Source organism: Vipera berus (assembly GCF_964194415.1).
Source record: "Vipera berus genome assembly, chromosome: 7".
NCBI lineage: Eukaryota > Metazoa > Chordata > Lepidosauria > Squamata > Viperidae > Vipera > Vipera berus.
Window position 1 is genome coordinate 68,896,907 of NC_138209.1, and position 15,944 is coordinate 68,912,850.

General features: G+C 38.4%; 1 protein-coding gene across 2 annotated transcripts in view; it reads right to left on the bottom strand.

The window, feature by feature from the left end:
- Window positions 1-220: 220 nt before the first annotated feature.
- Window positions 221-15,944, bottom strand: part of CEP135 (centrosomal protein 135) — a 47,846-nt gene continuing 32,122 nt past the window's right edge. The window contains exons 19-26 of one of the 2 annotated variants that reach the window (XM_081332785.1): window positions 12,520-12,688; window positions 7,821-7,931; window positions 6,080-6,265; window positions 5,542-5,751; window positions 5,083-5,285; window positions 4,132-4,236; window positions 2,222-2,362; window positions 221-1,139 (exon numbers count right to left, since the gene is read on the bottom strand). In XM_081332785.1, the coding sequence (XP_081188911.1) occupies window positions 1,091-1,139; window positions 2,222-2,362; window positions 4,132-4,236; window positions 5,083-5,285; window positions 5,542-5,751; window positions 6,080-6,265; window positions 7,821-7,931; window positions 12,520-12,688 (1,174 nt within the window). In that variant the 3' untranslated portion in view covers window positions 221-1,090. Of the gene's footprint in view, window positions 1,840-2,221; window positions 2,363-4,131; window positions 4,237-5,082; window positions 5,286-5,541; window positions 5,752-6,079; window positions 6,266-7,820; window positions 7,932-12,519; window positions 12,689-15,944 lie in introns of both variants that reach the window. The other variant, XM_081332786.1, reaches the window with a different exon arrangement.

Genomic DNA, 15,944 nt, shown 5'->3' on the forward strand with positions numbered 1-15,944 from the left:
GGGATGCTACAACAATCTCATAAGTATGAAAATGCCATTATATTTTTGAATGGTCATTAATCAAATGGTTGTAAATTCGGGATTATCCATATTCTGAAATACAGAGCTTCATGTTATTTTAAAAATTAAGCAAGACTTTTTAATTAATCTGGTATTCCATATCAGGAAATGTTTAATGATTTTTATACGTCTTTATTAATACTTTAATCTGAATGTGCATCATTTAACTTAATCTGATATCAATATGAAAAGCTTCTTTTAATACACAGAAGAGCAGTTTGCATTCCTGCTTTATTCAGTACAGAAAACAGGAATTGTATGGCATATTAAAAACAGTGATGATTTATTTCTTTAATTTTTAAAACAAGAGTGACGTAAAAAGATACCATGTGAATTATCAATCAGTACTTAAAACTATATGTTTGAGTTCTTCTACTGAGACCATTATTCCAGTTTATGAATATACTTTATTACAATAAGCTGTCGTTACATTTAGGAATTGGCTTGTCGTTCTCTGTTGAATGGCATTTTCTGTTCTTCTTGCCAATGTCTATAAGGAGAACCGGAAATTTTTTTTTTCTTCAAAGGATATAAATCAATCTGCAACTATTCCTTGAAAACTGAAATTACTTTATTTAATTGTAATATCATTAGTATTGTCTTCTTAGTGATATCAAGTACAACACACAATCCACAATTAATGCTATAGAATGACATTATGGCATATACGCCCCAATCCAAGATTCCATGTACTTTTGGTTACACAGATATATTATTTATGGCCAAGAATGTTTGTTACTTTAATTCATGGATTTTCTTCAGTAATTAAATTTCTTTTTAAAATAAAATATCCACAAACGTAGGCAAGTTATATCCCAAATAGCTCTGGAGTTAAATGTTTTAGTGATCAGTGCAGATTGCTGGTTGAGGATAATGTCAAGATGGTATAAAGCTCTGTCAGTTAAGGAATGTACTGTTTCTGATAACTTGTTACTACTTTGTGACAAGAACTACAACATGATTAATTTCCTTGCAATAAAGTTCATTCTTACCTAAGTAGTTTTGTATTTTAAACTGCATCATTTTGTCTTTAAAAGCTGGAACTCAGGTGTGTCAATTGCTCAAACTTTATTTCAGAACTTTTAAAAAAAGGAACAACATTGCTAAATGACTCTAAGACACACATGATATTACATTATTTATACTATCATAATTTAATGTATATAAATTTGTTTTTTTAATATAAAACAATTTTTAAAATGCAGAGGTACTTCATTTTAGAGATAAAATTTAAAAGACACCTTTTAATGTTAATGATGTAATATTTTTGCTCAGGTTAAAGGGCATTATTAAACTGAGCATAATTTATTAATACACACATACACACATTTTATAAAATTACTGGTATGGAAACAACCTCAATAATAGATATAAGTCATGATTAAAGGACTTTTCATCTTCCATATTTATTTGCTTTGCAGTCAATAGCAACTACAGACTGCCTGTAACTCATCTAACTGAAAATGAATAACCTTGAAAGATGAGATAACAATAGCAAACCACACTATTACCTCCATGTTTAGTCTTAATTTTCAGGGCAAACCTATCAGAATTATTAAAAACCAACCCAGCCTATGTGTGATAGCAGAATGTTGCAACGTTTGATTACACACTAAGTGCTCGCACACACTTTCTTTGTTGTTTCAATAATCCTAGTATTAATGATTTAACATTTTAGAGGTAGAATTCAAGTCAGTGCTGACAGTGAGTCCAAACATGGAAACATCGCATTATTGTTCTGCTTTTAAAGTAACTGATTAATCCTTGAAGCCCACATTTCTAAGAAGAAAGAAAATGGAATGATTACATTGAAAACATGGCCCATTAAGAATGAATAATCTTAAGAATATTGTGTTTTTTAGAATGTATACTTTGTGCCTCAAGTTAGATCATGTCATATTAGACCTGTCTTCAAAATGCAACACTCATGTAATTTTAATTACACAAAAGCACCCAACAGGTATTAATTATCTACCTGCCCTCATCTCCCCCACATTAAAGACGGTGAAGATAACTTTCAGTGCTAACTCTCTAAAAGTACTTTGTCTCTGGGAGAAACCCAAAATACAGATCCAATCTCATATTTAACTTTGAAATGTTATGCCAATTAATCATATGCCTAAAAAAAAGTAAACAAACACCTAGCGATTTAATTACTCACTTTTCTGTTCGTTCTGTTGTTACTGAAAACGCTCTCTCTGGAGAATGCGATGGAGATCTCAAAGTTGAGCTAAGTGGCGATGAGGTAGGTAGAGAAGTGGTAGAAACGCCAAGCCTTCGCATCTCTTGAATGGCACGTTCCCTATTAAGTAGAAAATGTACAACTGAACGCTGGTTGCACTTTCAAATATTTTCTCGCACAGAAAAACAAGATGGTCACCATTTTCCCATGCAGCAAATTGGAATCCTTTAACAAAACGTTCTCTTCTTTACTAGCTGTGAGAAGGCATTTTGTTTTTCTTAACGTTCAACCAGAATTTGCTTTTCAGTAACTGTGACAAGACAGGTTGTCCTTGACTTAAAACCATTCTTTCAACCATGCTAAGTTACAACAGCCCTGAAAAAAATCTGACCGATGACCATTTTTCACACTTATGACCTTTGCAGCATCCCCGTGGTCATGTGATCAACATTTGGATGCTTGGCAATTGGTTCGTATTTATAATGGTTGCTGTGTCCTCTGTGTGTGTGTGTGTGTGTGTGTGTGTGTGTCTCGTGATTGCCTTTTGCGACCTTCTGACAAGCAAAGTCAATGGGGAAGTTAGATTCTCTTAACAACCATGTTACTAACTTAACAACGGCAGTGGTTCACTTAACGACGGCATCAAGGAAGGTCGTAAAATGAGCTAAAATTCTCTCAACAACTGTCTTGCTTAGCAGTGGAAATTTTGGACTTAACTGTGGTCATACGTTTTAGGTGGTTACAAAAAATAGTTGAAGAGAGCTTAACAAGGAGATGCCTGGCTTCAAAAGTTAAATGATTCCCCCCACCCCCGGGGCTAGGACAATAGGACTGATATAAAGGTGTTGTAAGCTGAAAGCTGGTTAAACTTTAGGTTTCCTATATCCATTGCTGGGCTGGGGCGTGCACATACCCTAGCGCAGACATGTCAAACACAAGGCCCAGGGGCCGGATCCGGCCCGCAAAGCGGTTTCATGAGGCCCGCAAAGCCATCCTGGAAACAGTGAGGGAACGTCCCCCACTGCCTCGGCCCTGGCCCAGAGACCCTCCTCCTGCCAGAGACCCTCAGATCTGTCCCACTCCTGCCCAGGCCCCCATAGGCACCCTTGATGCCAACGATGTAGAGCTGGCCACGCCCACCCAGTAGGCCTTACGTACTCTAGCCATGCCCACCCAGTAGGCCACGCCCACCCTGGCCATACCCACCCAGCCCCCTGAGGGCAACCGCAATGCTGATGCGGCCCTCAATGAAATTGAGTTTGACACCCCTGCCCTAGTGCATAAATGCTACCTCTGTCTTTCTCCTTCCTAGTGACCCTGATAAATATTAAATGAAAGAGGAGGAAGCAACCAAGAACTGATCCTCAGCAGACAGTATACTAAAAGTGCCCTCCTACCAGCCTGTTAATCAGCTACTTGCTGGTTTTCTGATGCTGTTTGCACTGGCAAACTATCTGGTTACTGGGAGGAAACCTTGTTCAATCTAAGTAACGTATGATTAACCTCAGCTTTGTTCCCACTTTAAGAGGTGTTTTTTTTAAAAAAAAAAACCATGTCAATTTCCACGGATGCTTAACTGAAAGGTCTTGTGGTATTTTACTGATAGACATTTTGAAAATGTATTTTACTGCAGTTAAGTTTATTTTAAATGGCAATATTCAATATAACAGATTTTGAACAGGCCCCTCGTTTGCTTTGAATGTTGTAAAAACACAATAGCATGGAAAGAAGGGTTAGAAACAGATTGTACAACTAAGAAACAATACTGAAAATTAATTATTAAACCTGTTTTAATATTTTCTGTGCAACACTATGAAGCCTGCTTTTAGAGTTTCCTCCTTAAGTGGGATTCAGAATGGTTGCCTTTTAAATAAAGCTAATTCACATACCGCTCAAATTGCTCTGTTGTCAGATGTCTTTTCACAATATCATAATCAGTCTGCAGCTGTGCAAGTTTATTTCGCAGTATAGAAACTTCTCTACTGAGACTTGTTCTAAAAATATTGTAAAACAAAGAGAAAAATATCTATTACATATTCACAGATGGCATTGTACAAGAACTTTAAAAATAGCTGCAAACAAATAAACAGAGACTAATACCCATACTTGTCCATACATACAAAAAGTTCTTAAGGAAGCCTCCAGTTTACCACAAAACAGTCTACTTAAAATATGTATATTTGGAAATGCATTCACCTGAAACTTAAAGCAATGCATACATTTGACACATTGCTGACAGAATTTCTTCTGTATTGCAAGCTTTGACTTTCCAAGTGGCCATAATGAACAATATACTTGCATGTGAATAGGCAATACTACAAGCATTTGTAGTGTCAATCGTAATAATCTAAAACAGTGTTTTTCAAATCTGGCAACTTTTAAGTTTTGTGGACCTCAACTCCCAGAATTCCCAAGTCATCCTGACCAAGGAATTCTGGGAGTTCAAGTCCACACATCTTCCAAGCTGCTGAGTTTCCAAAACACTGATCTAAATTGTTTTTCACCACTGAAGAACACAGATTGCACATGTTGCTTTCAGCATACTATGCTTTATATCTTATATTTTGCATAGCAAAGGGTACCATGCAAGGTAAGAAAATAACCGTACTTTCGTGAAACACATAAACCAAAGATGAGTAATTTCATCTTCCAATGCAAGTTAGGCAAATTGCAATTCCAGGGGAAATATTTGAAGCCTGGTTTGTGTGTGTGTGTGTGTGTGTATTCAAGAATGGAGACACTTCACACACATACATATATATTCAAGAATGAAGACACTAAATTACAAACAGCTGAAAGAAAATATTATGAAACTGGTCATTTTATACTTTTTAACATACAATTTACTCTCTGAGAGAGTTAACTTGTCTTTGAGCAACTGTATCTCTGAATCCTTTTCATGGGTTATCAAATGGTTCTGAAAATCGTTGTCTCTGCTGGTAGCCAAGAGCGTTTCCAAGTTTTGTATTGTAAGTCGCTCACTTGACAATTGCTTTTTTAACAGCTCTGCTTCTGCCTTTGCATCTTCAAGTTCAGACACAATCTAGAACATAAAAAGAATTTCTGTAGTAAATCACCTCACAGTAACTAAGTAAGCCAATACTTCCTGTCCAACTCTCCACTAAACCCTTCTTTACTCCACATCCTTCTCATCTCTGCCAGGGAAGGCATTTCAAGCCACAGAGACTGCAAGACGATTTTTTAATCTTAGAATATATATCTTATTTTACTGTCAACATTTTACCTTAAATAAAAAAATTGATTTATATCCTGTAAGAAATAACATTTTTCTCTTTTACCCTCTCAAACTCCATAGATTTGGATGTTAATTGACGTGAGAGCAGATCTTTGCTAGATTCTAGTTTGACACATAAATCTCTAACAGCAGACACATCGTGATTCATTGAAGATTTTTCTTCTTTTTCACGTCTGAGAATTTCTTCCAGCTTGGCCATATTTTTTGCCATTGAAGAGATTTGCGATTCATAAGTTTGGTGTGCGATGATGTGCTGCATGAAAGGCAAAAGTAACCCTCTTTAGAAGCCTGGATGAGGTGCTCCTATTACATTTTCATATTTGCCCTCAGTTATTCGGGAAACAAACAAAATAATATGTCAACTTGAAGTAATTTACTGTTTCAAAATACGTTTACAACCATTTGCAAGACTTAACAAGTACTGGGCAAGAGCAGGCATAAATCTAAAATTAGTTATCCCCCTGAGAACATACAGATGATTAATGCCATCTGCTCCTTGTACAAATTTCCAATTAATGCCCAGGTATTTGATTAAGAAAAGCACATTAAAATGGTCTAGGAAGCGATAGTTTTATAATTACCTCTTGAATTTCTTTTTCCAGTAATTCTACTCTTTCTCTAAGGTGTCTTCGTTCAGTATCAACTGAAAGAAGTTCTAATCGTACAGAGCTGTTTTGTCCCTCAGCTTGATGGGCCTTTACTTCCCAATCTTCGGCTTGGCTATGAAGCATCTGGAACTTCTCCAATAATTCTTTATTTTCTCTTTCCTAATATGAAGAGAAAATACGTCCACTGAGCAATAAAATCACCGAAACAAATGTCTCAGCTACCATTTGGCCTCTCTTCTGTTTAGAAATTGTCAGCGGCTTGTTCCACTGAAGAAACTTGAATATATGTTATTTTCAAAATGAGCAGACCTGGTACTTCAGGATTAAATTGTCCTACTGTTACAGTTGAGACTTCAAAGGATTTGATGCAGATGTTACAGTAATTGATCATTACACGTAAGAATGTAACCCCTTAATTCGCTACACTGATTTTACAATAAATAATTTGGATTTTTTGAGGTCTAGCTAGATGCATGTATAAAAAAGCAAGGACATCAGCTTGGCAACCAAATGTAAGTTAGTTCGCTCTATTTGTCTCCCCCCCCCCCGTGATTGTGAAAGCGGGACCTTGAAAAAGCAAGACAGGAAGAAAATTGACTCGTCTTAAGCTGTGGTACTGGAGAAGGCTCCTGCATATTCCTTGGACAGCATAATGCCAGACATGTCACTGGGAGGCAAAATCACCAAACAGTGTTTCACTTATTTTGGCCCTGTCCTTGGGGGAATTCACTGTGAAAGCAATTAAGTTTGAAAGAGTTAGCGGTAAAAGGAAACCAGGCCACCAAAGAACATGGTGGTTGGACACCGTCAAAGCTGACACCAGCCAGAGCACAGAACCACTCAAAGAAGTGCTAGATTGGAAGCTGTGGAGAAACCTGGCCATAGAATCAACAAGAGTCGGACACAACTGAATGGATAACATCATCATCATCATCTGTATGTATGTACACTATTTACATACTGGAGTTTTTAAATACAACAAACCTAGACATCTATATATGCCTAGATCAGGGGTAGGCAACCTTGGCTCTTTCATGACTCGTGGACTTCAACTCCCAGCATTCCTGAGCCAACATGGCTCAGCTTGGAAACCTCTCCTTTTCCCCTCAGCATGGCTGGCTCAGGAATACTGGGAGCTGAAGTCCACGAATCATAAAAGAGCCAAGATTGCCCACCCCTGGCCTAGATATATCTACTTGTGTGTATCACTGGATCACAGTTGTGCATTTGTGACAAAGTCCCAACTTGTTTTAAATCTGATAATTCTTAATAATACCCTTCCTAATTTTCATAGAAACGGTAGAACCTTGTGGCATGTGGCTTACATATTATGAGGCCAAGAAAGGACATTCCCTCAGTGTTACTCTTTACTCTTAAATAATAGATTGAAGAATTTTTCCTTGTGTACTAACTTCAGCTTATTTATAAAATTTCAATAAGGTACATTTTATTTTTTATTTTATACAATAGTTGAAGGCTAGAAACTGGGAGGCCATGAATCCTAGTCCTGCCTTGGGCACGAAGCCATGGATGACTTTGGGCCAGTCACTCTCTCTCAGCCATAGGAAGAAAGCAACTTCCAACTATGTTGCCAAGGAAACTGCATGGACTTTTACACGTAGTGGCTGGAAGTCTTGTAGTGGCCAATAGTGGCTTGAAAGCCCCAAACCAACAACGATTTATTAAAAGATAATATTTGAATAATATTCCTCACCTTTAAGGACATTAAACTTTCAAATCTGGACACTTCAGTAATATAATTATGAACTCTAACTTTCAGTTCTTCTTTTTCACGTAAAGTTACTTCCAATTCAGTCGAGATTACCTGTTTATATTACATACTGTTAGACATATTATTTACAAAGCAAATAAACACACGCTAACCAAACAGCACACTTAAATACGATCTATTCCATATCAAAATTGAACAACAGAGGCAGCCTTGTAACAGCATTTCTCTTGGTATATTAGTTTCTCATATTCAAATTAAAAGAACAAAAAAAAATCAGCATTTAGTCTTGTCACTTCCAACCTATGGGTAAGTAATTTTCCTTATGGAAAATTTGGGACAATTTTGGCATCGATACTTGGCATTGGCAATGCTCACATTGGTATTAACATTTGAACTTTTAAAAAAATTAACTTATACCTAATTACTAAACATCGACATCTTAGGTATCAGCGAACTAAAATGGACAGGAATGGGTGAATTTAATTCAGATGACTATCAGGTATACTACTGCGGGCAAGAATCCCTCAGAAGAAATGGAGTAGCCTTCATAGTCAATAAAAAAGTAGGAAAAGCAATACTAGGATACAATCCTCAAAATGACAGAATGATCTCAGTTCGAATCCAAGGCAAACCATTCAATATCACAGTAGTCCAAGTCTATGCCCCAACCACCGGTGCAGAAGAGGATGAAATTGACCGGTTCTATGAAGCTCTAAAAAAGGGACGCGGTGGCTCAGTGGGTTAGGACGCTGAACTTGTCGATCGGAAGGTCGGCAGTTTGGCGGGTCGAATCCCGAGTGCCGCGTAGCAGAGTGAGCGCCTGTTACTCGTCCCAGCTTCTGCCCACCTAGCAGTTCGAAAGCATGTAAAAATGCAAGTAGAAAAATAGGGACCACTACGGTGGGAAGGTAACAGCGTTCCGTGCGCCTTTGGCGTCTAGTCATGCCGGCCACATGACCACGGAGACGTCCTCGGACAAGCGCTGGCTCTTCGGCTATGAAACGGAGATGAGCACCGGCCCCTAGAGTCGGAAACGACTAGCACGCATGTGCGGGGGAACCTTTACCTTTACCTTTATGAAGCTCTACAGCACCTTATAGAACTAACACCAAAAAATGATGTCCTTATCATCATGGGGGATTGGAATGCTAAAGTAGGAAGCCAAAAGATAACCGAAATAACAGGCAAGTTTGGCCTTGGAGTACAAAATGAAGCAGGGCACAGGCTGATAGAATTTTGTCAAGAGAATACGATGGTCATAGCAAACACTTTTTTCCAACAACCCAAGAGACGGCTTTACACATGGACATCACCAGACGGTCAACACAGAAATCAGATTGACTATATGCTCTGCAGCCAAAGATGGAGAAGCTCTATACAGTCAGTAAAAACAAGACCAGGAGCTGACTGTGGCTCAGACCATGAGCTTCTTGTTGCAAAGTTTAGGCTTAAATTAAAGAAAGTAGGGAAAAGCGCTAGGCCAGTCAGGTATGAATTAAATCATATCCCTGTTGAATATACAGTAGAGGTGACAAATAGATTTAAGGAATTAGATCTGATAGACAGAGTGCCTGAAGAACTATGGACAGAGGTTCGCAACATTGTACAACAGGTAGCAACCAAAACCATCCCAAAGAAAAAGAAATGCAAGAAAGCAAAATGGCTGTCTGAGGAAGCTTTGCAAATAGCTGAGGAAAGGAGGGAAGCGAAAGGCAAGGGAGAAAAAGAAAGATATGCCCAATTAAATGCAGAATTCCAAAGAATAGCTAGAAGAGATAAGAATGTCTTCTTAAATGAACAATGCAAAGAAATAGAAGAAAACAATAGAATAGGGAGGACCAGAGATCTTTTCAAGGAAATTGGAGAGATGAAGGGAACGTTCAATGCAAAAATGGGCATGATAAAGGACCAAAATGGCAGGGACCTAACAGAGGCAGAAGAGATTAAGAAGAGGTGGAAAAATTACACAGAAGAACTATACAAGAATGAGCTTAACGTCCCTGATAATCACAATGAGGTGGTCACTGACCTCGAGCCAGACATCCTAGAATGTGAAGTGAAGTGGGCCTTACAAAAGCTGAGCAACAACAAAGCTAGTGGAGGTGACAGTATTCCAGCTGAGCTATTCAAAATCTTAAAAGACGATGCAGTAAAAGTGCTACACTCAATTTGCCAGCAAATTTGGAAAACTCAACAGTGGCCACAGGATTGGAAAAGATCAGTTTACATTCCAATTCCAAAGAAAGGCAGTGCCAAAGAATGTTCAAACTATCGCACCATTGCACTCATTTCTCATGCTAGTAAAGTTATGCTTAAAATTCTACAAGCTAGACTTCAGCAGTATGTGGATCGAGAACTACCAGAAGTACAGGCAGGATTTCGAAGAGGCAGAGGAACAAGAGATCAAATTGCTAACATACGCTGGATCATGGAGAAAGCTAGAGAGTTCCAGAAAAACATCTACTTCTGCTTCATTGACTATGCTAAAGCCTTTGATTGTGTGGATCATAACAAACTGTGGCAAGTCCTTAAAGAGATGGGCATACCAGACCATCTTATTTGTCTCTTGAGAAACCTATATGCAGGCCAAGAAGCAACAGTGAGAACTGGACACGGAACCACTGATTGGTTCAAAATTGGAAAAGGAGTCCGGCAAGGCTGTATACTGTCACCTTGCCAATTTAACTTATATGCAGAGCACATCATGAGAAAGGCAGGGCTAGATGAATCAGAAGTTGGAATTAAGATTGCCGGAAGAAACATCAACAACCTAAGATATGCAGATGATACCACTCTAATGGCAGAAAGTGAAGAGGATCTAAAGAGCCTCTTGTTGCGAGTGAAGAAGGAGAGTGCAAAAATTGGGTTGAAACTAAACATTAAGAAAACCAAGATCATGGCATCCGGCCCTCTCAATTCCTGGCAAATAGATGGGGAAGAAATGGAGGTAGTGACAGATTTTATTTTCCTGGGCTCCAAGATCACTGCAGATGGGGACTGTAGCCAAGAAATTAAAAGACGCTTGCTCCTCGGGAGGAAAGCCATGTCAAATCTAGACAGCACACTAAAAAGCAGAGACATCACCCTGTCAACAAAAGTGCGTATAGTCAAGGCGATGGTCTTCCCAGTTGCAATGTATGGCAGTGAAAGCTGGACCATAAGAAAGGCTGAGCGCCAAAGAATTGAAGCCTTTGAACTATGGTGCTGGAGAAGACTCCTGCGAGTCCCTTGGACTGCAAGGCGATCAAACCGGTCAGTCCTAGAGGAGATCAACCCTGACTGCTCTTTAGAAGGCCAGATCCTGAAGCTAAAACTCAAATACTTTGGCCACCTAATGAGAAGGAAGGACTCACTGGAGAAGAGCCTAATGCTGGGAAAGATCGAGGGCAATAGAAGAAGGGGACGACAGAGAATGAGGTGGCTGGATGGAGTCACTGAAGCAGTAGGTGTGAGCTTAAATGGACTCCAGAAGATGGTAGAGGACAGGAAGGCCTGGAGGAACATTGTCCATAGGGTCGCGATGGGTCGGACATGACTTCGCAACTAACAACAACAAAACATTTCAAGTGATATAATTATTCAGTGTTTATACTAGGCAACATTAAACTAGAACAGTTACCACGCTAGAAAAAACACATAAATTGAATATACATATAAGTAAGCCGTTACAAAACTGTTTCTGGAAAAATTGTGAAATATGTAGCCATAAGGGATTTATCTTTATCAGTAAATACAGAGAAGAATAACTATGAGTTTCTGATGTTTTAACTACGATAGGAGAAAATATTGCCATTCAGAATAACAGTTGAAAGCATTGGGGGGAAAAATAACTGGAAAGGAGAATTTCTTGTCAGTATCAATACATATTTTTAAATATCTGGCACTCGAGCTGTAAGTAGCTTATGTAGGATCTACAAACCAGTAAAATTTAGAAAACCTACAAGCAAAATACTTTTTTAGGAAGATAACTTGGAATATTAATGTATAGTTGTAGTAGAGATCATGATATTGGAATCTATAACTAAAAAAAAATAGGATTACGAACAAAGTAAAATACTTAGAAAATCTCTTCATGCTCCAAAAGACGTAATTTATTTTATTTATTTATTATTGGGACTTATATGCCCAATACAGATGGTTGTAGTTGAACAACCACTCATTCAGAACTATTCAAAGTTACAAGGGTGCTGAACACGGGGGCGCTTACGACAATCTTCCTAGTTATGACTGTTGTAACCTGATCATGATTCAGGCAACTGGAAAATAGCTTGCAATTATTACACAGGAGTGTCTCACAAGTCATGTGTTCACCATTTGCCACCTTCGCTTCCAGCTTCCAACAAGCAAAATCATTGGGGAAGTTGGCATGAAGTGGCAAATGATGATCACATGACCACACAGGACTGGCTTAATCACAATAACTGGGACTGCCACAACTGCCATTGTAAGTTGGTGTGGTCACATGATGTCACATTTTATGTCATTGCTTCGCAATGGAATTGCCAGTTTCAATTATCCACATTAAGTGAGACTATTTTATTTTACTTAAAATAAATGTTTACACTGCTTTGGTTACAATGATGTTTCAGAAGAGGTACATCACATCCTTTGTAAATACAATTACAAATCTGTACAAAATTTGGTACAAATAGTGATGTGTATTATATGAATTACTTCTTACCTGGTTTTCTCTAGTCATTGTGGCTAGATCATCCTGTAATCTTCTGTTTTCCTTCAAAGCCATTTCTTTTATTCTGCCCGTTTCTCCAAGCTCTGAGTGTACTGCATCAAACTGGCGGTGGAGATTGGCAAGTTCACGGTCTTTCCCATTTAAGGAATCCTTTATTTGGCTAATAAATGAGGGATTTAGAAAATCTTAAAACATAATTTATCTTTTTTACAATGCTGTACATACACTATGGTCATAATTTAAAAATTATAGCAATCAATTAAAACAAACCTTTGTACTGAATAGTTCCAAAGATATTTGATATATTACCAAGCGCAGAGCTATTTTTTTGTAACTGAACATGTATGCGTCATGTTTCTGTAGAACAACTAAATCACCAAGCATTTGGGAAATTATACCTGAATTTCTTGCACTATGGCACAAACGGCAGCATTGGTAGAAGACAGATATGATGCTAAGTTTTAATTAGCTTTAATCTAGCTTGCAGAATAAGCTAAATCTGGTTCATAGCCAAGAAAACTATAGCGTACTTCTCTATTAAAATTAGCTATTGTTGCTTCTAGCTACCCTAACCCTTGAGAAGCATTTTCTAAAGTGCAGAGTGGCAATGTATATTCCCTGCAGCCAAACAGTAGTATAAGGGGCAAGTAGCAAGAGAGATTTTGAATTTTTTTTGGACAAGAGCAAAATTAACACTCTCAAATATGCCTCCCATGCCTTGCATTCTTTTTAAAACTTTTAATCTTCATTTGAAAAAGTCCTTTCTGCTATATATATGTTCTTTCAGTAAACAAATTTTCCTTATTAATTAAAATTTTATTAGGAAACAACCAGCAAATCCAATGTTAAAATACCGCAGATGCTGAAGGTATAAAGTGAGACGAATTGTAGCAAAAAAACCCCCACCACTTAACAGGATAGTTTTAGCTGACTGGGCTTTTAACTAAAACCAGCAAACACATTCGGTGAGGTTTACTACAGCTTGCTAGGATCAGGTGTATATTTAATGTCTTTTTTTTAATGGAAAGTAAAGGAATTTACTTTTTCTTCAAGGCTGCTTTTTACTCGCATCTTTGTAGTCAGATGATAGACAGAACAATGAAATACGTTAGGAGTAAAGGAAGATACAAAATTTAGACATATTAACAATTCATTTAACCCAAATTAAAATAACAAACCAGCCATGCCAGGTTTTCTACCTCAAACCAGTGAACATAATTTGTAAGTAACTCGGTTTCATAAATAAACCAGTTATAATAATGGCCCACCATTATGGGAATAGAGCAATTACTGAGCACATTGTACATAAAGGTAAGTCTGTATATAAATTACTCAGCATATTGTATATAAAAATAAACAGAGGGCGGGGGCACAGGGCTCTTTGTTCTTATCACCCCCATCATCATTTTATCCACGGCAGGATTAAGGCCTTGTCAAGTGGGATCCATTCTATGACTGCCTTGGTTCACCTGCCATCAGTTCTTCTTTCTAGGTGACTATTTCCATTCTTTTACTCTCTTGATGGCATTGTATGCTTTCGTTTGTTCTCTAATCCATGTGCGGGTCCTTTCTATCTTGCCTTGTGATGCTGAGCATGTATCTTTCCGTGGCTCTTTGCGCCACTCTTAGTTTTTGTATCAGTTGTGAGGTTAGTGTATCACCGGCATATGTTAAAGCGGGTAGCACACTGTTCTGTACCAGCCTGCTACCGGCCCTGCATCCAAAGCAGGGACAACCCCTTTACAAACAGCAAGAGGCTGGAATAAAGCCTGCCAAATTTATTAACATAAAACAGAGCAAGACAAGACACCAACCATGAAACAGGAGCTATGAAACAGGAACTATCCAAGCGGTTGCCTTCAGCAAACCAGCCCTCCCACACATTCCCCTTAAATACAGTTCAGGGCGTGGCCTCTCTCTGCCTCCTTCCGAGGTGCCCCATTGCCTTCCTCTGTTTACTCCTGATTGACTGCCTCCTGCGTCAGGCGTCCTTGAACAGGGCCAGCTGTGGGTCATCTTCATCCACGTTGTCAGGCTCACACAGCTGGGTCTCCATCGTGACCAAGTGGGAGGGGCCCGGCTGAGGGCTCTGCAGAGCCTCAAGGCCATCATCAGGAAGCTCTTCAACACCCCCCTCCTCCTCCTCTGAGTCGTCCGACCCAACTGCCGAACCCACAGGCTGACCCTGAATCACAACACACACACTGATCGAAAACCTTTCAGGCATAGGAGAAAATTATGCTTAGGTTGCCGAATGCCTGCCAACCACATTTCACACGCCGTTCAATTTCTTTTATTGTATCATCTTCCACTAAGACCCATTGGCCAAGGTACATGTAGTGGTCTACTACGTCTAGTTCTTCTCCAGATATATTTTTCTTTCTTTGGTGAATTTATTAAACATAACCTGGCTCTTTTTCAGGTTCATTTTTAAGCCAAATGGTTCTCCTGCTTCGTGTAGCTCTTGTATGTGTCTTTGTAGCTCTTCCGGGTCATCCAGTGGTGTCAGGGGACAGCCCACGATGTCTTGTGCTGTGCTCACCACCCTCTGTAATTGTTAGTGATTCTTTTACAAATGTAAACCCAGACAACACACTGTTTACCAATTATTAAGTGATAAGGCTCTTCTTCCTGGATCCCGACAGTCAGAGTTCTTTGACCGACAGGACCTGCATTGGGCCCTCCCTGAAAGCCTGAGTAGCACAGGCTAGACTTAGCAGGATAATCTGGTTCATCAGGTAGCCTGGACCTGTGTCATTAAGGGCTTTAAAAGTCATAACCAACACCTTGAACCATACTAGCTTATCACTAGCTTACACTTCTACCTTGTTACAACAGAGTAGATCAAAATTTCAGTTTGGGATATCACAGTGAACAATTTCTTATCTGTTTCATTTCTTTTTCCTATTTGTACAAAGGGGCAGTAATTGATACGAGACTGCCGCTTTATCTTACTATGCTCATTGGTTGGTGGACAGTATCAAATATTATTAATATAAAAACCTCATATCCCAAGCCATGAATAATGCCTCTTTCGAGTCTATACAATAATTTCAATTAAAATGTTCAGAAATACAATTAGATATTTAAAAAAAGAGAAGTTATTAGCAATTGAGCAGAATTAGAAAACAGGTTCAGAAGAACTAACTTTACAGTGAACTGTTATATCTTCAGGGAGATTAAAGGGAATGGTTATAAAAGTGGCTTGAATAATAATAAATTTTAGAAGGTAACCAGCCATTTAAACAAAAGCTATAATATACAATATTCTGCACATCCATCATCTTATGCTAAGTAAGCATTTCATTTAATAGCTTCCCTGATATATAACACAATTATCTAAAATAAAATTAGCTAAACTACAAAAATCCGGGTTTTTTTTTCTTTCTTCTATTTTACCTCATAAGTTTGCAGTG